Genomic DNA, 23,163 nt, shown 5'->3' on the forward strand with positions numbered 1-23,163 from the left:
TGGGAAGACAAGCAATATGATATCAATTATACATGTAAAGTTATGCAAAGCACATTTCCATATTAGTGATGTTGCAAAAATACAAGCAAGAAAAATCAAGAAAATGAAAAAAGCATGCTTCTATCTGCCCTCAGAGTTCCTCAGTTCTCTCTCTAGGGATAGAAAAAAATTTTTTTGTCATGGGTCGTTTGGAATTGTCTTGGATCATTGTATTGATTAGAGCCACTAAGTCTCTTACAGTTGATCATCGTTATAACATTGCTGTTACTGTGTACAATGTTCTCCTGCTTCTGCTTACTTCACGTTGCATCAGGTCATATAAGACTTCCCAGGTTTTTCTGAAACCATATTGCTCATCATTTCTTGTAGCACAATAGTATTCTATCACAGTCATATACCACAACTTGTTCAGCCATTCCCCTGTTGATAGGCATCCCCTCAATTTCCAGTTCTTTCTGGCCATCTTCCTTGATATTGCTGACGCTGTATGTACAAGATTGGGGGGGGCGGGCGTTGTCAAGGCCATGTCCTGCCATATTAAGCCTGGAAGGACAGTTCTCAGAGGGTGTTAATATCTTCCAAAGTGTTGAGCTTTTGTCAGCACTGTCAGGTTTTTCCCCTCTACCTCTGTTTTACGAGTGACCTTCCAGTTCTGGGACTCTCAGGGAATGAACTCAAGAATGCAAAGATGTCTTAGAACAGAGCCCATACTGTCATTGGTTAGTTTTACTACAAGATATAGCAATATAGAAGGCAGAGTCAAGATGGTGGAGAAAAGCCAGGAAGTTGCCTGAGCTCTCCCCAGTTTCCCTTGGAAACAACGCTAAATTAAGCTTCTAAATAGATTCTGTTCTGGAGTGACAGAACCTACAAAAAGAAGTGAAACAGTTTTCCAGCTTAAGATAACTTAGAAGACTTCAAGAAAGATCTGTCTCACTTGGGTAAAAGTAGAGCGCAGCCCAGCACAGGTGGCGTCTGGGCAAGCCAGTGAAAGGCCCGCCACAGCACAGGTCAGCAACTGATGCCTCTCAGTCCTTGCTCAGCAGGCTAGTGGCACAGTAGGCCAGCTGTGAGGCCTCCAGCCCCAGAACCTGCCAGCACAACAGGTAGGCCAGGCTCCCTCAGTGCAGTGGGCAAGTTGCCAGCACCTGAGGCCCTGGCACTAAAAGCCAGTGACCAGGCCCCTGGCCCCAGCACAAGAAGCTTGGGACAGTGCCTCCTGTGCCCCAGGAGCAGAGCTCAACTTCAAATTTAGTCACAAAATAGGCTAAAAATGAGTACAAATCAGCAAAGAGCCCAGACCATAGAAAGCTGCTATGGTGATGGGGAAGATCAAAACAGACTCAGAAGAGGACAACAATGTCAGAATGCCTACATGCGAAAGCCGTCTTGGAAGACCTCAAAAGGGACTTTTAAAATCAAATAAGAGAGGTAGAAGAAAAATTGAGAAAAGAAGTGAGAGTTATGCAAGAGAGAGTCAACAGCTTGGAAAAGGAAGACACAAATGGACTGAAGAAAAAAATTCCTTAAAAATTAGAATTGGGCGAGTGTAAGCTAATGACTATGAGACATCAAGACTCAGTCCAACAAAATCAAAAGGATGGAAAAATAGAAGAAAATGTGAAATACTTCATTGGAGAAACAGCTGACCTGGAAAATAGATCCAGGAGAGATAATTTAAGAAATATTGGACTACCTGAAAGCCATAATGATAAAAAACAAAGAGCCTAGACAGCATCTTTCAAGAAATTATCAAGGGAAACTGTCCTGATATCCTAGAAGCAGAGGGTAGTCATTGAAAGGAAAACTCCAAGGAATATTATAGTCAAATTCCAGAATTATCAGGTCAAGGAGAAAATACTGCAAGCAGCCAGAAAGAAACAATTCAAATATCAAGGAGCCACAGTCAGGATTATACAGGATTTAGCAGTTTCTACATTAAAGGATCAGAGGACTTGGAATATGATATTCCAGAGGGTAAAACAGCTTAGATTACAACCACAAATCAACTACCCAGCAAAATTGAGCATAATCTTTCAGGGGAAAAGATGGGCATGCAATGAAATTGGGGACTTTCAAACTTTTCTTTTTTCTTTTTTTTTTTTTTTGGCTTTTTTAGTGAGGCAGTTGGGGTTAAGTGACTTGCCCAGGGTCACACAGCTAGTAAGTGTCAAGTGTTGAGGTCGGATTTGAACTCAGGTCCGCCTGACTTCAAGGCTGGAGCTCTATCCACTGCACCACCTAGCTGCCCTCAAACTTTTCTTATGAAAAGACCAGAGCTGAACAAAAAAATTCATTCTTCAAACACAGGACTCAAGAGGAGCGTAAAGTTAACAGGAAGGAAAAACATGTTATTCAGTAAGGCTAAACTGTTTACATCCCTGCATAGGAAGATGATAATTGTTAACTCTTGAGAACTGTATCTCTATTAGGGCAGTTAGAAGGAGTATGCATAGATAGAGGGTGAGGGTATAAATTGACTTTGGTGTGATGGTATTAAAAAAATTAGGAGATTATAAAAAGGATTGTACTGGGAGAAGAGGAAATGGGGAGGCAAAATAGGGTATATTACATTACATGAAGAGGCACAAAAGACTTATTACAGTAGAGGGAAAGAAGGGAGGAGGTGAGCATTGTTTGAACCTTTCATTGGATTCGGCTCAAAGAGGGAATAACGTACACACTCAGTGGGTTATAGAACCATATCTTATCCTATAGGGAATTAGGAGGGGAAAGGAGAAAGAAAAAAGGGGGCCTGATACAAGGGAGAGCAGATTGAGAGAGGCAGTGGTCAGAAACAAAATATTGGTGAGGAAAAATAGAATAGAGGGAAATACACAGTAATCATAACTGTGAATATGAATGGAATTAATAAAACAGAAGATGATAGCAGAGTGGATTAGAATCCAGAATCCTAAAATATGTTGTTTACAAGAAACACATTTGAAGCAGAGAGATAAACACAGAGTAAAGGTAAAAGGCTGGAGCAGAATATATTATACTTCAGCTGAAGTAAAAAAAAAAAAGCAAGGTAGCAATCCTGATCTCAGACAAAACAAAAATAAAAATAGATCAAATTAAAAAGACAAGGAAAGAAACTACATCTTGCTAAAGGTACCACAGATGTATCAGTAATGAAGTAATGTCATTACTAAACATATATGTGCCAAATGGAATAGCATACAAATTCTTAGAGAAGTTAAGTAAGTTAGGAAGAAATAGCAAAACTCTACTAGTAGGGGACCTCAATCTTCCCTTCTCAGAACTAGATACATTTAACCATAAAATAAACAAGAAAGAAGTTAAGGAGGTAAATAGAATTTTGGAAAAGTTAGATATAATCGACCTCTGGAGAAAATTGAATAGGGATAGAAGGGAATATACCTTTTTCTCAGTGGCACATGGCACCTGCACAAAAACTGACCATGTAGTAGGGCATAAAAACCTCATAATCAAGTGCAGAAAGGCAGAAATATTAAATGTATCCTTTTCAGATCATGATGCATTCAACATTATATATAATAAAGGGCCATAGAAAGATTAAAAATTAATTGGAAACAAAATAATCTAATCCTAGGAAATGAATGGGTCAAACAACAAATCATAGAAACAACCAATTTCATCAAAGAGAATGACAATGAGACAACATACTAAAATTTATAGGAGGCAGCCAAAGCAGTTCTTGGGGGAAATTTTCTATCTCTGAATGCTTACATGGATAAAATAGAGAAAGAGGAGATCAGTGAATTGGGCATTCAAATAAAAAAGCTAGAAAAATAACAAATTAAAAATCCTCAAATACCAAATTTGAAATTATGAAAAACAAAAGAGAGATTAATAAAATCGAAAGTAAGAAAACTATTGAACTAATAAATAAAACTAAGAGCTGGTTTTATGAATGACCCAATAAAATAGATGAACCTTTGGTTAATTTGATTAAAAAAGAAAGAAGAAAACCAAATAACCAGTATCAAAAATGAAATTGTTGATGGTGATGAATTCGCCACCAATGAGGAAATTAGAGCAATAATTAAGAGTTATTTTGGCCAACTTCATGCCAATAAATCTGACAGTCTAGGGAAATGGGTGAATATTTGCAAAAATATAAATTGCCCAGATAACAGAAGAGGAAATAAAATACTTAACCCCATTTTAGAAAAAGAAATTGAATAAGCCATCAATGAACTCCCTAAGAAAAAATATACAGGGCCAGATGGATTTACCAAGTGAATTCTACCAAACATTTAATGAACAAGTTCCAACACTATATAAACTATTTGGAAAAATAGACAAAGGAGTCCCACTAAATTCATTTTATGACACACATATGTTGCTGATACCTAAATGAAGAAGAGCCAAAACAGAGAAAGAAAATTATAGACTAATGTACCTAATGAATATTGATGTTAAAATTTTAAATAAACTATTAGCAAAGAGATTATATCAATTTATCGTGAAGATAATGCACTATGACCAGGTGGGATTTATACCAAGAATATAGGACTGCTTCAGTATTAGGAAAATTATCACCATAATTGACCATATCAGTAACAAAACTAACAGAAATCATATGATTACCTCAATAGATACAGAAAAAGGTTTTGACAAAATATAGCACTCATTTCTATTTTAAAAAACACTAGAGAGCATAGGAATAAATGGAGCTTTCTTTAAAATGATAAGTAGTATCTATCTAAACTGTCACCAGGCATAATGGGGATAAGCTAGAAACATTTCCAATAACATCAGGGGTGAGACAGGGATGCCCATTATCACCACTGTTATTCAATATTGTATTAGAAGTATTAGCTTTAGCAATAAAAGAAGAAAAAGAAATTGAAGGAATTAGAATAAGCAATAAGAAACAAAGCTATCATTCTTTGCAGGTGATATAATGGTATACTTAGAGAATCCTAGAAAATCAACTAAAAACTACTTGAAATAATAATTTTATCAAAGTTTCAGGATATGAAATAAACTCACATAAATCATCGGCATTTCTCTATGTTAGCAACAAAGCTCAGCATTTAGAGATAGAAAGAGAAATTCCATTTAAAGTAACCTTAGACAATATAAAATATTTGGGAGTCTACCTGCCAAGACCAACCCAAGAATTGAACACAATTACAAAACACTTTTTATACAAATGGAGTCATATCTAAATAATTGGAAAAATATCAATTGCTCATCAGCTAATATAATAAAAATTACAATTCTGCCTAAATTAATTTAATTACTTGGTGCCATACCAATCAAACTACAAAAAATTATTTTGTGGAGCTGGAAAAATATTAACAAAATTCATCTGGAAGAACAAAAGGTCAAGAATGTCAAGGGAATTAATGGGGAAAAAATGTAAAGGAAGGTGGCCTAGCCATACCAGATCTAAAACTATTATGAAGTAGCAATCATCAAAACTGTTTGGTACTGACCAAGAAATAGAGTGGTGGATCAGTGGAATAGGTTAGATACACAGCACACAGTAGTCAATGACTATAGTACTCTACTGTTTGATAAACCCAAAGACTCCAGCTTCTTGGATAAGCTAGATACATTATTTGACAAGAACTCCTGGGAAAACTGAAAAATAGTATGGCAGAAACTAGAAATAAATCAATATCTCATACCATATATCAAGATAAGGTCAAAATGGGTACATGATTTAGACATATAGAGTGATACCATGAGATAATTTGCAAGGAATAGTTTACCTGTCAGACATATGGAGAAGGGAAGAATTTATGACAAAGCAAGAGATAGAGAATGTTATGAAATATAAAATGGATAATTTTGATTACATTAAATTGAAAAGTTTTGCACAAACAAAACCAATGCAACCAAGATTAGAAAGAAAGCTGGGTAACAATTTTTATAGCCAGTGTCTCTGATAAAGGCCTCATTTCTAAAATACATAGAGAACTGAGTCAAATTTATAAGAATACAAATCATTTCCCAATTGATAAAATGGTCAAAGGATATGAATAGATGAAGAAATCAAATTAAGTTCTTCAGATGAAATTAAAGCTATTTCTAGTCATATAAAAATGCTCTGAATCACTACTGATTAGAGAAATGCAAATCAAAACAACTCTGAGGTACCACCTTACACCTATCAGAATGGATAATATGACAGAAAAGGAGAATGATAAATGTTGGAGAAGATGTGGGAAGATTGGTGGTGTTGTGAACTGATCCAACCATTCTGGAGATGTCCAAAGGGCAACCAAACTGTGAATACCCTTTGATCCAGCAATACTGCTACAAGGTCTGCATCCCAAAGAGATCCAAAAAGAGGGAAAAGGACCCCCATGTACAAAAATATTGATAGCGGCTCTTTTTGTGGTGGCCAAGAATTGGAAATTGAGGGGATGCCCATCAGTTAGGGAATGGCTGAACAAGTTGTGGTATACGGATGTAATAGAATACTGTTGTGCTATAAGAAATGATGAGCAGGCAGATTTCAGAAAAACCTGAAAAGACTTACATGAACTAATGCTGAATGAAGTGAGCAAGAACCAGGAGAACGTTGTACAGAGTAGCAGCAACATTGTGTGATGATTATTTAAGATAGACTTAGCTCTTCTTAGCAATGCAATGATCGAAAATAATTCCAAAAGACTCATGATGGAAAATGCTATCCACTTCCAGAGAAAGAACTGTGGAGTCTGAATGCAGATCAGAGCTTGATATTTTTACTTTTTTTTCCTTTCTTTCTTGTGGTTTTTCCTTTTTGTTCTGATTCTTCTTTCACAGCATGACTAATGTGGAAATATGCTTAACACAGTTCTACATGTATAACGTATATCAGATTGCTTGTTGTCTTAGTTACAGGGCAGAGGAGCAAGGGAGGGAGAGAAGTTAGGAACCCAAAATCTTATAAAAGTGAATGTTGAAAACCGTCTTTACATGTAATTGGAAAAAATAAAATACTATTAAGTGAGAAAAAAAGATATGGCAATATAACACAGGAAAATGGAGTGGTTGTATTATACCAACACAGAGACTAACCCTCAATCATATGTCATTCTCTGAGAATATTAAGAGCCCTAGCATTGGGTTTTTTTGTGATTCTAAGAAAGTTTCTTACTTCTGCTTTTCTTCTGCCTCCATTCTCTCCCTTTTTAAAAACATACTTCATCATCCTTTTATTTTTTATCTATTAAAACAATTTATCTTATTTTTCCTAGTCCTTTTTCTGCTTTGGCTAGCCATTCTCTGACCTAGTTAATAACATTTCGTTTTTCTGTCCAAACCTATGAAGCTTGTCGTGATGATCAAATGGAAGCATGCCAAAAAGTACGCATAAACTTGTGCGCAAAAAAAGTGTACATATAGTGTGCCTTATATGGGTTGATGTGCATTGGTAGAGAGTGTGTCCACACTAAGTTCCTCAAATTGATGGAATCCCAAAGGATGGGGGGGGGGGAAGGTGTACGTATATGTGTATATAATATATAATATATATATATATATATATATACACACACACACACATTTTATGCAAATAATGTACAGATATAAGTCATTAATTTTCAACTGTTTACTCTTTATGTTTGTTTTGTATTCTTTAATGTTTAATCCTTTCCCTTTTATTTCTTTGTTTTTGTTCCTGTCTTTTGCTTTTCATATAAGCTTTTGTAATCCAAACTCTCACTTTTCCCCTTCCTTTATCCTTCCCTACTTTCTCCATACAGCAGAGTTAATTCTGTCTACTTGCTTTGCAGAAATATGGCTAGGAGGAGCAACAAGAAATCCCTAATAAAAAGGTGCTCAGCAAATTAATACTTTTTTTTTTGCATCTTTCATCTTTACTTTCCTTCCCATTCCTAATTTTAATATAAAAGGTCTTTAAAATTTTTATTACTGATTTTATCTTACCTTCTATCGTCCTTGCTCTGTAGCTTTTTGCAATTAGAAATTGAAATTATCCTCCTCATGTTTTTTTCCATACTTCATAAACAAAATAAAGGAAATTCTCCAAAAAACTTCCACTTAAGAAACTAAAAGTTGAGCTTCACTGCCATCCAGTGGATAGTACAGGATGGCAGTGCCATTTTAGGGAGACTTGGTCTGGTAGTGGACAAAGCCAGGAAAATCGAGGTTCAGCACCAGCTGTGACACATACTGATGAAGTGACAAGACATCTACCTACTCAGTGCTTTAGGTGACTATCTAAGAGTATAAGTTACAGAGAGGGTACCAACTTACATTGGAAAAAGGAGGTTTCCTCACCTGGGGGTTCCCTAGGACCAAGACAATGACTATTGCAGCCCCTGTTCCCTAATATATTAAAAATAAGGACCTACTATGTGCAAGGCAGTATGTATTCTACCGCTCTTATTCTATACCCTTCTTTATGTGAGATGGCATGATCCAGCTTGGCTGACTCGGTTAGAACATTCCACTTATGAGATCATCATGGTCACTCGTTTTTGTCCATGACCAATCGTGCAGCTTTTTTGATCACTTCCAAAAACGTAGTCAAAAAAGACTATATTAGTCTATTTTTCTTAATTGTATTAGTTGTGAATTTCTGCTTTGACATTTACTTTATTAACAAAATGCTTCAATGTTTTCTGTTTTTCACAGAGCAAAAACTACTGCTGGTCTATGTGAATCTGAACTACAAGGAAGAGCACATTTCCAAGGAGGTATAATTTTTACAAATCCTTATGTTATTCTAGGAAATAGCAAATATGTTTTTATTATTTAACTTGACCCTTCTTATAGACATAAAGACTCCTTTATCATGCACATATCTGCTCTATGGTTTTCTATAATCTTCTTTTATTATTGGATAATAATTGCACAGACCTGAATTTTTTTTTTGTATGGTGGTGAGAATGAAAAGACAATGGTTCTGTTTAAGTTTCTATGGGGCAGAGAGACTTCCTTCCTGGTCTTTGAAGCGGATAAGTAATTAATACAACTACACGTCTTGACCTTCATATTTCTGAATAGCTTGAGAAGTTAAGTAGTACTAGAAATTAAAGTTTATTTGTGATTGCTCAGACTAGGGGGGAGGGCGATGTTAAGAAAAGTGTGCGTGCAATGACATTTTCTTCCCTCTGAACTTTTATAGTAAAGAATAATGGAGAAAATGGTGTTTCTGTGTTCAAAGTACAAGCAAATGATGATCACTGGGTCTGGGTACAAGCCAATGCTCAGCTCCTCTACAGGAGTGGTTGTTCAGACTATCTCCTAAACCCACAGACAGTGGCAAAGTAAGTATATTTGGATGTCTTTAAGTATACTGATCCACACTTGACTCAGTAGGCTTTCTCTGCACTGGATAGCTATACATATATTTATTTATATTTCAGAGCCAAAGACCCAATGATGGATGAATGAATGGATAAGTAATCTCCAAGTTTGACTAAGTCAGAGAGAGGCAGAAGGATTAACCAATTCACTTGACTTCCCAAAGGGAGTTTTTGTTTAACAAAAAAGTTTTGCCTTCATTGCTGCCTTCATCTATTACTAACTCCCTAGAATGAAATTAAAATGCATTTATCGAAAGACAAATACATTTTCATTTACTCATTTGTACATAATTCATTTGTAATCATTAGGAATCTGTGAAGAAGCAAGCTGCTAAAAACCAGGGCCCTTCAGTTCAACGCATATTTAAGTGCTTTCTCCGTGTGAGAAAGGCAGTTATAATATAATTTAGAGAGCTGGCCTCAAAGCGAGGAACATCTGGGTTCAAGTCCTGAGTTTGATGGATGCTGGCTGTTTAACCCTGGCCAAGTAACTTTACATCTCAAAGAGACAACTCTAAGACTGTACAGTTGAAGAGAGAGCATTGACCTACACTGATAGTTTTCTTTTTTTTTTTTTTTTTTTGGTGAGGCAGTCGGGGTTAAGTGACTTGCCCAGGGTCATACAGCTAGTGAACCCTATGTGTCTGAGGCCAAATTTGAACTCAGGTCCTCCTGGCTCCAGGGCCGGTGCTCTGTCCACTGTGTCAAATAACTGCCCCTTAGAGTTTCCATATCCAGTAGTTCCTCCTACCAGTAAAATCACAATTTCAGGGAAAGATCTGTGAGACTTGAGTTGAGTCATGAAGGAAGCTAAGAGGCAGAAGTAGACAGGCCCTCCAAAACTCTGTACACATAACCTTCTTCCAATCTATGAGCCTAAAATGTTATGCTTTCCCTACATCTCCCAACTCTGATTTCTGTTGTTTCTCATCTTGACTTAGCATTATGACTCTCTTCTTTTGTGATCTGATCATTGTTTAAAAACTATCACTTTTAAAATTAATTATTAAATTAATTTAATTTTTAAAATATTAAGCCTGCTTTTCTCTTTTCCAAATTTTGGAAATTTTGTGCATTTTTATGTATTGAATTGGTTTCTAATTTATCGATATCATGAAATTTTAATTCTGTCTTAGATTGATGTATTATCAACCAGTATGCACAAGCATGCAAATACTTGCATGCAGATATACAAAGGAAAGTCATTTATTTACATTATTGAAATAGATATTTTTGTAATTACTACGGGGCTCAACACTTTAATACACCATCTACTTAGAATTTTCAAATTGCCTTTCTGCGTTGTTTGCCTATAAAATTTAATTATCTCCTCATGCCTTTTCCTTACCTAATCTCATTTTTTCATTGTGGTCAGTCAGTTCACTTTTTTGGTGAATCATTCAAACATGACCCCAAAGGGAGCACTACCCATTTTAAGCAGCACATAGAATGTTTTTTTACAACATTTGGAATGTGCTATTTTCAGTGAGTTTGATGTTATGAAAATGTGCGTTTGTTTATGATGAGGGAATTGTTATCACACCTAGTTCCAGCATTTGTCAGGATAAACATTTGCTGTTAACTGATTTCAAAATCTGTGATTCAACAAGAACTTTGTCAGCTACATACAGGGCATTATAAATACTAGTGCCAACTTTGTAACTGTTCTAGAATCAATCAACAAGTATTTATTAAGTTCTAGTTGGTAGCAGGAGATATGCTAAGTACTGAGGATACAAAAAAAGGCAAAAACCCAACAAATAAATAAATAGGCATATACATGATATGTACAGAGCAGAAGGAAATTAACCTTAGGAGAAAGAGTCATAGTGACTTTTCAGATGGGAAATTAATGAAGTATGGTATGAAGAAAGTATGTCAATTAACATCTAATTACATTAGTATATAATGCTGTGGTTACTCTTCCCAGGTAGTGTACTAGGAAATTCTCTAATATAAATTATGGAATAGTTGTCAGGATACACTGCAGAGGGATTGTCCATTCCTGGGGGTTACCTACATTAGTGAAATCAGAGATTCAGAATGAAAAAAAAGGTTGTCATAGAAAATGGTGTCTTTCCCCTAACTTGACTATAAGTCCTTTGTGGGCAAGTACCATATCTTACATTTCTTTTCAATCCCATAGTGCATAGAACAAAATGGGTACTAGACAAACTTCCATTGATTGATTTATTGTTATTGGGGACAGTTATAGGAAACTTTGTTGCTTGGTTTTTGAGACCTGCATCTAAAGACAGTTTTACAATAAACATCATCAACAGAATTCTTTTCTATCATCTCATGGTTCATTTCTTTTTATTATTAACAATAGGGAAGAGGAAGAACACCTGAAGATGTCAGGAAGTACAACCAGTGGGAAAGGGCGAAGAGAACCACTAATGTATAATTGTTCCATTGAAACATTGGGACCCATGAAGCATCTGAATTGGACAGCAGAAAAACATGATCAGGATGGTATAAAACTGAAGTTTGAACCAAATAAAACTGACAAATGTTTTTTACAAGAGGAGGGCCTAAGTTCTTGCATGCCCTATCCAGGAGTCCAAAACACATGTAATACAAACAGTATTTCTCCCTTCAGAAGTTCATCCAATTCTCAAGCTATGAATTCACCCCTAAGTGCCTACCCCAACCGAATAATTAGACCTTTCTATAATGGAGATCAAAGTCATTTAAACCCTCCGTCCAGTTGCCATCCTCATCAAGGTGGGATGGAGAATTGCCAGTCTTGTCCCGGCTTTCAGCATCTTGCTGTGGGAAGCTATGCTTCAGAAAATGTCAAATTGCAAAGTGCATTGATACCCCCAGAAACTCTATACAATCAAATGTTACCATTAGATATACCCATCAAAATGGAAAATGATTCTGATTCTGATAATGGAATCGATGGCTACCCCATTTCACAAAACCAGGTGTGGCTAGGGGAAAGCAATGTGGTCAAGAGACATCTTATTAGTTTCCCTAACAGGGTGCATTTTAAAACAGAACCAGAGTTCACCGAGCACTTGTCTCCTTGTGAAAATCCCAAGCATTATACTTATCCCCCTCACCATGGACAGTGTGTTGTGAGCACTCATCCCAACAACAGAGCCATTAGTAGATCCGGTAAAGAGATCTCACCATTTTACTCACCAAACTGTGCCTATCTGGAACGCATGCATGGCCTACAAGACACAGAATACTACAACCACTTGTACAGTCCCAGTTCAACAAATATGAAGGGACATACTGAGCATCAGCCTTATAAGCTACAGTGTGATTTTAAAGCTCCTGGAATGGTTCAGATGATCAAGCGTGAACCTTTGGATTCTCCTCCATGGGCTGGTCATAGCCAAAGTGGGGTGCAAGTGATTTTTCCTAAAAATGCCTTATCGACTCTTATGCCTCATAAAGCTACAGAATGCACATTCTTACAATAGTCTCCTAGCCATTTCTAATGGGTTTTTTTTAAAGCTGTGCCTATTTTTTCAAAGTGGTGTCCAGCATTTTCAAACGTATTCCCTCCAACTCATGGGTTGGCTTGAAATGTTTGTTCTGAGCTTGGAGGCCTGCCAAAGAGTGAATTTCCTTTATATGACACATTTAGGTTGTCAGATTATGTTTGAAGCCATTTTTAAAATGTGGTCTTTTTTGCAGTGTTGCACGACTTCAGCTCTGTTTAGTATCAGAATGCCAGGTGTTAAGAATGCTTAAATCTGTGTGGTCTTAAGTACAAAATATATTCATATATATCTGTATTTTCTTCAAAGTATAGAACTAGTGCTAAAAAAGTCGAGACCTGGATCTCTTCTGCACAGCCATGTTCACATGTTCTATGTGCACACAAAAATGCTAACTCTCGGCTATCTATGGTAATTGGACAATGGCAGCATGGAAAACTGACATACTTTTAGGCAATAGATTTGAACTCTTCCCACACCAACCTTTTCCTAATAACATTTCTTTGAGTTCACTGATTCTGCTTCCTTTTGTTTTCTCTGGCCATCCCCTGGCAGCAATAAACACCAAATTAGCACCAAGAAAAGGTGGGCATAAAGAGAAGCAAAAGGCTTGGAAAATAGGACTAAATGGGTGGTGAGACCCTGAAGTACGGTTTACCATATTTAAAAATAACTTTGAGCTCTATTCCTGGAAGTGATTTGTGATATGCAGAAGGATCAGCATTAGGTGAAAAAGTATTGAAGCATAACACTCCCTTACTGTTTAATACGCAGTCACCACTACCTGGCTGGTTGTTGAAAGCCTAGATGTGGAGTGTTACTAAAGTAAGACAGCCATGACTAAATGTTGCTTCAAGAAAGCCATCAAGGGCTTTTAGTGGATAGCATAAAGAGGTATGAAAAAAAGGAGGTGCTCTTACTCTTATTCATAATAGAGTTTGAGGAGAAATATATATAGACATATGGAATTTTATCATTTACCAGTAGAATCTTTTACAGAATGCTACAAATGTGGACAGGAAGCACAGCATAGTGCATAGAGGGCTAGCCTTAGAGTCAGGAAGACCTGGGTTCAAGTCTTTCCCCTGACTCATACTGCCAACACAACCCTGCGCAAGCTAGTTAAGTCTTGGTACTCCCCAAGGAAACTCCGTGAGAGTCTAAGTTACAGGTTGTGGATTTGCATCAGTGGGAGGAGTTTCTTACATGGATGAAATTACTACAGGTCTGGACAGTATCCAAAGTGGTGTTGTATATATCTGTTGCCTAATCCCTTAGGATTCCAATCCTAATCCAAAGAAGGGCCATTAGAGATGGAATAAATTAATGAAATCTATAGGGTAGTATGCTGATTTTTCAGTACTAAAAGATTCTCCTCAGGGTTCAGAGTGCATGCCAAGGATCCCAGTAGTTCAGGGTAGGTAAGCCTAATATGTGAAAAACAAAGATGGAGAATATTCAACATGAAAGGAAAGCCCCTCCCAAAAATTGTGATGTGTTCCTGTCTTCATTTTTTAATATTATTGATCATGGGATCATAGTTCTGGAGCTAGATGTTCTAGAATCTTTTATTTCTTTTGTTCACTTGTCTGTTAGGGTCTGAATTCCTGCCTTTATGCAGTTGTGATACCCTGTTCTTGAGCCTGCAACATCTCCTCTTCATAAAAGTGTAGAGCATATAGAACTTTTATAATTAATTTTATTTTGAGAATTGCATAATACCCCTTGAAGTAACTGGAACTGGGGCAAGTTTCAAAACCAGGGCAGGGGAATTATTGCTCTAGAATACCAATTAAATCCAAATCAGCTTCTATTCATTTTTTTGTTTCCTCAGATCATTTTAGTGCTTGGCTACCATTTTGATGTTGATTTATCTGAATGTATCTTCTTGCATAATTAAAAATAAAAATTATCTTCTGCCTCTCCTTGGTTTTTGCTAAATCAGTTCCACAGGTTGACTTCATGAGCTTTTATGGTGTGGTAGCTTCTGTTGGGCCAAACTTAAGTCTACCCTGGCCCTCTCCTATTCCCAGATCATAGGATCAGAGATTTTGAATTTAAAAAGACCTTAATGATCACGTAGTCCAACCCAGATTTTAACCCAGGTAGTCCAAATCCAATACATTTTCCACTACCACAATCTCCTTTTTACACTGCCGTTTTCCCTTCACTGGGAGCATTAAATTTCACTCAGTGATGCAGGAAATGACAGAGCTTCCTTCCCCTCTTACTAGTGTTCATAGTGGGCTTTTCTCACATCTTCAGTAGCACCAGATTGTAGGACAACAGAAGCTGTCAGTCCTCTTGGCTATTCACCCTCTTGTTTGCCAAAGGCCTTTTAGCAGATCTTCCTACCACCAACCCTCAGTTTTGATGATTCAGGTCCCCAAGGCCAACCTTATGATAAAGTAGAGCAGGGAGAATAATTTGAGTGTGTGTTGAGGAAAGGCTCTCCACCGTAAATTTCTCCTGCAGTTGCTTGAGTTAATATCACTTGTAACTCACTCCTTTCTGTTGAGTCTTGTCCTCTCCCTTTGGTGTTTTCAAATGAAAATGTGCCTAGGAGGAGTAGCACAGAAAATCCCTGCCATCTTGATTTAATGTATGTGTCATATTACTTTCCTTTTTATCTCACAGACCATTTCACAGGCAGCCATGGAGTGTTGGGTACCTGGGAAGCACAAGGAAGATGCTAATGTAAGGATTTAGAGAATAAAGGAAAAGGATACAGAAGAGGTTGAAAAGAGACTTTTCTACTTTAAAATTTTACCTACTTAGAAAATTTTACCAGACCTGAATCCATCACTGTCTGTATTTTGGTTACAAAACATACATTAGTCTCTCTTAGAGAGCTTTAGACCCCAAATTTCAAGACTGGAATATAGTCACGGTGGCGCCCAGGGACAAAAATAAGAGCAGTGGGTGGATAGGAGGCCTCTCGAAGGAGTAGTTTTCCTTTCACTAGAGGGGCTTCAAGTGAAGGCTAGATGATCATTTGTGAGGGAGCTACCCCTCCTGATATGATTTAGCCTGAGCGGTCCTCCAGGGTCCTTCCAGCTCTAAGATTCAATAATCCTGAAAATCATAAAAAGAAGGTGAGTCTCACCTTCTTTTGCATACAAAACCTAGTTCCTGATCCTTGGAAAATCTAGTTGGATAGGTCCTAATCATAACCACTTTTTTTTAAAATGGTATTTGAACTTGAATTTCCTACATTTGCCTATTGCCTAGATTTTCCTCTCTTTGCTTCTGATTGCCACTGTTTTTATTCATCTACTCAGTCTCCTCTCCCTGCAATGCCTGGCCATAAGCCTCTTCCTTGATAGTTTCGTATTCTGAGCTAAAAGATGAGACAGCTCTTTGAAAAGCTTGAAAGTACTACATAAGTACAAAGTATTATTCGTGTTTTGGAATACTTGTGAGTGACACGAACAACAATATGCTGTACTTTGGGAAAAATGGAACTATTTTCAGAAAATTCATTTCATGTATTCAGGCTGCAGTAAGATACTTCAAACATCTGAAATCTTATCCCCAGAACAAGTTCTGCTGTTGAGTGAAACACATGTTTCTGCAGCCTAGGTAATAATCAACTTTCTTGGCTAGAGCAACCAAACAAGATGCCCATTGAGAAAAGCCACTCTCAAGGGAGTTGATATTTTCAGTGTAAGCACTTTGTTCTTTGTACTACAGCCCAGCTTTGAAAATGGAATCTAGAAGATGAAAAATTGGTCATTTCCCTTTTCAGAAATGTGTTTTCTGTGGTTCCAATTTCAGGTTTTTCTTTTCCTGTTTTATATCTCTTTTACAATACATGGCTGAAAAAGAGAATTATAATCCATTGTAATAGTAATGAAGAAATAGGGTGAAGAAAGGAGATCAATAACATGTGCATTTTATATTTTAGCAGTTTCTTCTTAGAAGGAAAAGTTTTGTGATAAAGGCTGTTACTTTATTGCTCAATGTTTTAAAAAAACTGGTGCACTATTATGTAACATTTTTGTAGTATTTTCCACTGCTTTTAGAAAGCTTTCAAATGTATTTCTGAGACTGATTTGCATTTAATTCTTAATGCCAATGTAAAATAAAGCTTTTGTTAATATGTTTACCTAAAATGGAACTATATAAATAATTTTTTAAAAGATCATTTTAGTTTCTTTTCAAGTGTTTGTTGAATGACTGAAAGACCAAAATACCCCCAAAGTACTAAATAGCATATGTAGTAACTTCAGAAATGCTGTCACTGAAGACCCTGATGAGCTGGGAACTCACAGGGGTGGGACCAGCATAGTAAAGGCACTAGAGACCTTGCCATATGTTGAAGCATCTGGGGGTATTTAGTCTGGAGGAGAGAAGACTTGATGACATGATAGCTATCTTCAGATATTTGGAAGGGCTGTATATGGAAAGGATTTTATGCCCTAGAAGGCAGAACTAGGAATAGTGGATTAAAGTTGGAGAGAGGCAAAATATAGTTCAATGTAGGGGAATACTTGAAAATTGGAATTGTTCAAAAATGGAATGGGCTGCCAGTGGGGTTAGTGTTTTCTTTATCACAGGAGTTCTAGTGAGGATGGATGACCACTTCTCATGATTCCTGTTCAGATTTAGATTGGAGTAGGGCAGGGTTTCTTAACTCTGTGTGTGTGTGTGTGTGTGTGTGTGTGTGTGTGTGTGTGTGTGTTGGACTTCTTTGTCAGTCAAGTGAAACCTATGAGTGCCTCAGAATAATGTTTTTAAATGCATAAAATCACATAAGATTAGAAATAAAATTGATTCTGTTGAAATGTAGTCATCAAGATATTAAAAAAAGAATTCACAGACACAAATGGTCTCTCTAGTTCTGTGATCCTGAAATTAACAAAAAGAAACTGATCATTCTATGCAACTTAGCTGTCATTGCCAATAGAACCTTGACTTCACAGGTAATCTGGGAAAGGAGAATCCTGTTTACAGGATCAGTGGTAATCTTAATGGAATAGAAATAGCATGGGGTGAGAAGTCAAGGGAGCTTGGTTCTTTAGCTAACTGTCACTAGGTGATTTTGACTTTGAACAAATCACCTAATCTCTTGGAGCCCGTTTTCTTAATTGTAAAAGAGATAATACTTACCCTACCAACCTCACAGGGTAGTTGTGAGTCTGTATTATATGAAGATATGTAAAGATATAAAGAGTGTGAAAATTCATTGAAAACTCTACAGTGTCATTATGGTTCCTACTCTATATAGAGTTACATTAATGTGGCATCAGCATCATGGAAGGATTAATGGCAGAACTTTTGTGTTGCTAGATCCTTATTACCCTGACCTGTGTGATTGCAGGCAACTTACTTAATATCTAGCCAACTTATTTTCATCATTTACAAAGTGAGGGGATTGGTCTAAAAGACTGAAGGTACTTGGCTAGGGTTACACGAATAGTGACTACCAGAGCTGGGATTTAAACCTTGGTAGTATGACTCCAATGCCATGCCTTTTCCTATTATTGAACAGAATCATCTAGATATTCACCTCAGTTCTTCTTTTCACCTTGTGTTAAAACCAAGCCTTAGAGGAATCTGAATCTAAGCTGCCCACAGAGTTTAAGTGAGTAAATTTCCTATAAATATTATAAAATTCCTAAATCTTTATGTTCTTATAGGTAGAGTACTTGGTATTGAATTGAAGGTGATTCTAGACAATTCACATGGAGTGCTACACTGGAAAAGAGCTATGCATTTGTAATTAGCCTAGATTTAAATTCTTGTTCTTTTGTTTTCTACCTGTATGATTTTGGGCTATTCACCTCCTAAGTTACAATAGATGACAGTATTTGAATAAATATCAAAATAAATGCTATCGGCTGTAAGTATTCAGGGAAGGGTAGATTTGCTGTCTGCAGTGGTCAAGGCAGGGGACATGGGGTTTGAGATGGAGGCTAAAGGATTTGGATAGGCAGAGAGAGAGGGAAAAGCATTCCAGGTTGAGGACACATCATGAGCAAAAGTAGGGACTTTTGGGGCAGCTAGATGGTGCAGTGGATAGAGCACCAGCCCTGGAGTCAGGAGGACCTGAGTTCAAATATGGCCTCAGATATGTAACACTCACTAGCTGTGTGACTCTGGGCAAGTCACTTAATCCCAACTGCCTCCCCCCCCCAAGAAAAAAAACCCAGGGGCTTTTGACAGAAATGAGACTGACTTGACTAAAATAGGAGGTCTGAGTAGTGGTAGAAAAATCTCCATAGGCAGTGGGGGTGGTGGAGACAGGTATAGAATTCTTTGAATGGCAAGCTGAGAAATTAAGATCAATTTTGTTAACAAAAGAAAGTCGGAGTTTTCTTAGCAGAGGAGTAATATTACAAAGTTGCTATTCAGAGATATTAAATCTGGTTGTAGTGCATAGTGTAGCTTTGCAGGGCAAAAGTGGAGGCAAAGAGTTCAGCTAGTCATCTAGTAGTGAGGTGAAAAAATCCTTGACTGAGGTAGAAGTAGTGGGAGAATGAAAAGGAAAGGACATATATGGGAGCTGTGAAGAAATACTTATTTTGCTGGGTTCCTACCAGCTTCTTAGGGACCCATCTCCAGGCATCCTGATTTATGTCTTGCCACTGGACTCAGATGACTTCAGAGGAGAGAGTGAGGCTGGTGACTTTGCACAGCCCTGCCTCACTTAAATCCAATTCATTTGTAAGTCATGGCATCATCTTCCTAATGCCGTAGTCCTCTTCGAGAACGAAGGACAAACAACAACCACCAGCTTCTTGCCTCTTCTTCTGTCCTTTTTATATAGCCTTTGATCAGGCAATAAAAACTACAATATGATTTCTGAATTTTCAAAATTACTTTTGTTCCAACTGCCACTCTTCCCCAAATCCTTCAGTCCAGCCCTGTAGTTTATCTTACTTAACCCAACTTCTTGTAACAAGTGTCCTAGGAAGGCATTGAAAGATTACAGTAGGAAGGAATGAAATTCAATTTAACAAGCAATTAACACCTATTCTGAGCACTATGCTGGGTGATATATAAAGTCTAAGTAATACACAGCACTTGTCCATGTGGAAATCACACCAATATGGGATGGGTACTGTGACACCCAAGTTACTAAAATGTAAAATAATATATGACGGGAACCTCCCACTTTACCCTAAGGTAACTAGGTAGTGAGGTGGATAGAGTGCCCTGGAGTCAGGAAGACCTGAGTTTAGATCCAACCTCAGACACTTACTAGCTGTATGACGCTATATAATCTCTGTTTGCCTCAGTTTCTCTAACTATACAATGGGGATAATGAGTATCTGCCTTACAAGGTGGTTGTGAGGATTAAATGAAGAAATATTTGTAAAGTGCATGTAGGAGGTGCTATATAAGTGCTTATTCCCTTCCCCTGGGTTCATTATAGAAGTATAAAAATATGAAGTCATTTTTAGTCTTCATCTAGTGCAGACTTTACTCACACAGAAAAGTCACCAGAATTAAAGTAATGGAGTATCTAGTCGAATAATGCCAACAAAACAGAACTGACAGGAAAACCCAACTCCCTAACCAGTTCCTCCACCAGTAGGGAAAAGAGAACAAGAGATGTGGGCAGGGGGAGGAGGACAGGGATTGAGAGAGTGGGATAAGGGAATGATGACGCATTCTAAAACAAGTATTCCTGACCTTTTTTATGTCAGACCCTTTTGGCAGTCTGGTGAAGCCTAGGAACGCTTTCTCAACATATTGTTTTTAAATGCAGAAAATACATAAGATTACAAAGGAAACTACCTTCCCTCCGTTAATAATTTCCTATTTATCCTGCATATCTGCAGGCTTGCTTGATACATATTTGTTCGCAAGTTGACTTCCCCGTTGGACTGTGAGCTACTTGAGGGCAGGGATTGTCTTTTGCCTCTTCCCAGCCCTTGGCACAGTTCCTGGCATTCGGGCACTTAATGTTTATTGATTGATATTGAGATGGAGTTGTCAAAATGTGTATTTTAAAAACCAAGTTCACGAGCCCCAGATGTAGGACTCTCGCTCCAAAGACAGCAAGAGGGCTCCTTTGAATGGTCCCCGGCCTGGCGCCTGCGCAGCTGCGCGCCTCCTCAGACTCCTGGTCCTGGCCCCAGCTGCGCCGGCGCAGACTAGACCACAGCTCCTGCACAAAGCGCCTGCCCATTCCGGGCCGCGAGGCCGCGTGGTGGGAGAGTTGGGCATCACGGCAAAATGCGCGTGCAACCCAAACGTTGAGGTGGAGCCTCTGCACCACGCGTGGGTGGCTCCGCCGGCCGCAGGCCACGGGAGCAGCGTCCGTGGCCTCTTCTCATTCCAAGTCCGGGCCGCCCTCTGGGGCTGAGGAGCAGAGGAGCCGTGTGTGCCGTCCCTCAACGTGTGGGCCTAGATCAGTGCGGGCCAGTCCCGCCCTTAAAGCTTCCTCTCCTAACATCGTGCACCGCTTTGCGGCGGAGCCGGGAGAAGGATGCTGCGAATAACCGTGGAGTCAGCGGCCACTTCACTTGACTTTTTAATTATTTTAGGTGCAGCATGCAGCAAATGAGCATGCATGATAATTCACGCTTATATTTTAATAAGGTTTCCAAATTGCTTTCCTCAGTGCAGTTCCAGGAAGCTAATGCAGAGGCAGCTTCCCCCCATTTTACCTCTGAGGAAAGGGAGTTTCAATTAAGTAACTTGGCCAGTAAGCATAATAAGCTAGAACCTTGTTTCTCTACTCATATACCATCTACCAGTTATGGAAAGGATTTTGTTGAAAATTGGGTTTTTAAATCCTCATCTTCCCTGGTGTCAATCAATTGTTCTTGTCAACTAATTGGAAGGTGTTGCATTTTTGTATTTTTTAATAAATGGGTTCAAAACTCACTGGAACTCTTCATCTGTAAGATTTTTAAAATAAGTTGGAAGATTATGGGGCCAAAGTTGTGGCTGTTTTTTTTTAAGGTAGGCATTTATGTTTTTAATGAGTGACACAGTTACTTTGTCATGATCCTGGGCAGATTAAATATCCAAGAGGAGAAGGTGGTCAAAAATCAAGGATGAGGATTAAGAGAAATTCATCAGAATTTGCAATTAAGACATCACAGGTACTGTCCTCCCCCTGGACTTTGTAATCACTTCCTCTGCTCAAATCTCCCTTACCTTTAGTGGTATGCATCTCTAAGAAGAGGAAGTTTTGTTACTGATGGCATCTTCAAAGTCAAAATGAATGAGTTTCTCATCAGAGAACTGGCCATTCTGGGGTGGAACTGTGAGTTACCCCGTTCATGACAGAAATCATCTTGGCTAGCAGGACTCAGCATGTGCTCTTTGAGAAAGGTCACTAGATTCCTGAACTGACAGCGTTGTAGAGTTGTCTGCTGAGAAAATGGCCACTAGAGGTCTCTGTCCTGCTGTGTAAAGTCCTTCTGTAGAAGCTTCTGGGAGAGTCTGCACAGATCCCGCTATGGCATCCTCTGCTTCCATATAGAGAGTGTGGTGAAACGATGCAAGGTGTTGGTTTGGTTTGTGCATGGCCGTGTAAACTAGCTGTGCTTTACGTCCTCCTCAGAGCGTTTTGGGCTTTGAAGTAAAAATCATGTTGCCCTAGTAACCAAATGGCAAGATTTGCCCTCATAAGTCCCTACCTACCCATGTGAGTACGATAGAGCTCAAGGCTGAGATTCTGCTTACCACTCCCATCTCAGAGCAGAGGCGTAGAAAGCCAGAACAAACGGCTATGCCTTAGTCACTCCCCACTACATAACAGGACTCTGTAATAGCTGGAATGGTATGCCCAAAGGTTGTTTCTTTTTTAAATCCTTTAAAAAAACAAAATAAAACAAAAATATGCTATTGGTAACTTTGAAGAGAGCAGTTTTATTTGAGTGAGGATTCAGGGATGATTGGGATTGAGAGCCCGGAAAAATAGGATAGTGGTACTTGGCACAGAAATATGAAAAGGGACCGGTTTGTGGGAGAGATGTTGTAATGAGCTCTGTGATACCAATCATATCCCATGTATGCCTGCCAATCCTGTGCATCTTAAGCTTTCTCCCCCAAAATGAAAAGGGTTCAGGATGCTTATTCAATAGTCACTGCCCAAGAGTACAGATTTCTGCAGCAGTCATGAAGGAATATTGGGAGCAAAGTTTAGAGGAAATGAGGGGATAAAATTTTGCGTGGGCTGAAGGATAAAGCACAGAAGAATTGTAGACTAACATCATTAATGAATATTGATTCAAAAATTTTAAGTCAAATCTTGTCCAACAGACTATCAATTCTTCTAAGAAATCATTATGACCAAGTTGTATTTATATTAGGATATATTATATATATATATATATATGTAAATATATATAATGTTTATGTATTTATACCGGGTTGTATTTGTACTATATATGTTTATACATACACACCAATATATACCGTATATCAATATATGCTTATACCAGTATTTATATAAGTTGGACATTAAGAAAACA

General features: G+C 38.0%; 1 protein-coding gene and 1 pseudogene across 1 annotated transcript in view; both read left to right on the forward strand.

The window, feature by feature from the left end:
* The window catches only part of AHRR (aryl hydrocarbon receptor repressor), a 261,892-nt gene extending 247,256 nt beyond the window's left edge, over positions 1-14,636 (forward strand). Inside the window, exons 9-11 of the mRNA XM_020985671.2 lie at positions 8,590-8,651; positions 9,083-9,224; positions 11,596-14,636. Of these exons, the coding sequence (XP_020841330.1) occupies positions 8,590-8,651; positions 9,083-9,224; positions 11,596-12,703 (1,312 nt within the window). The 3' untranslated portion in view covers positions 12,704-14,636. The remainder of the gene's footprint in view (positions 1-8,589; positions 8,652-9,082; positions 9,225-11,595) is intronic.
* Positions 14,637-21,738: 7,102 nt separating this feature from the next.
* LOC110208000 (small ribosomal subunit protein uS3 pseudogene) lies at positions 21,739-22,445 on the forward strand (annotated as a pseudogene).
* The last annotated feature ends 718 nt before the right edge of the window (positions 22,446-23,163 follow it).

The sequence above is a fragment of the Phascolarctos cinereus genome, unplaced genomic scaffold, assembly GCF_003287225.1.
Source record: "Phascolarctos cinereus isolate Bilbo 61053 unplaced genomic scaffold, phaCin_HiC Scaffold_4;HRSCAF=312, whole genome shotgun sequence".
NCBI classification, from domain to species: Eukaryota; Metazoa; Chordata; class Mammalia; order Diprotodontia; family Phascolarctidae; genus Phascolarctos; species Phascolarctos cinereus.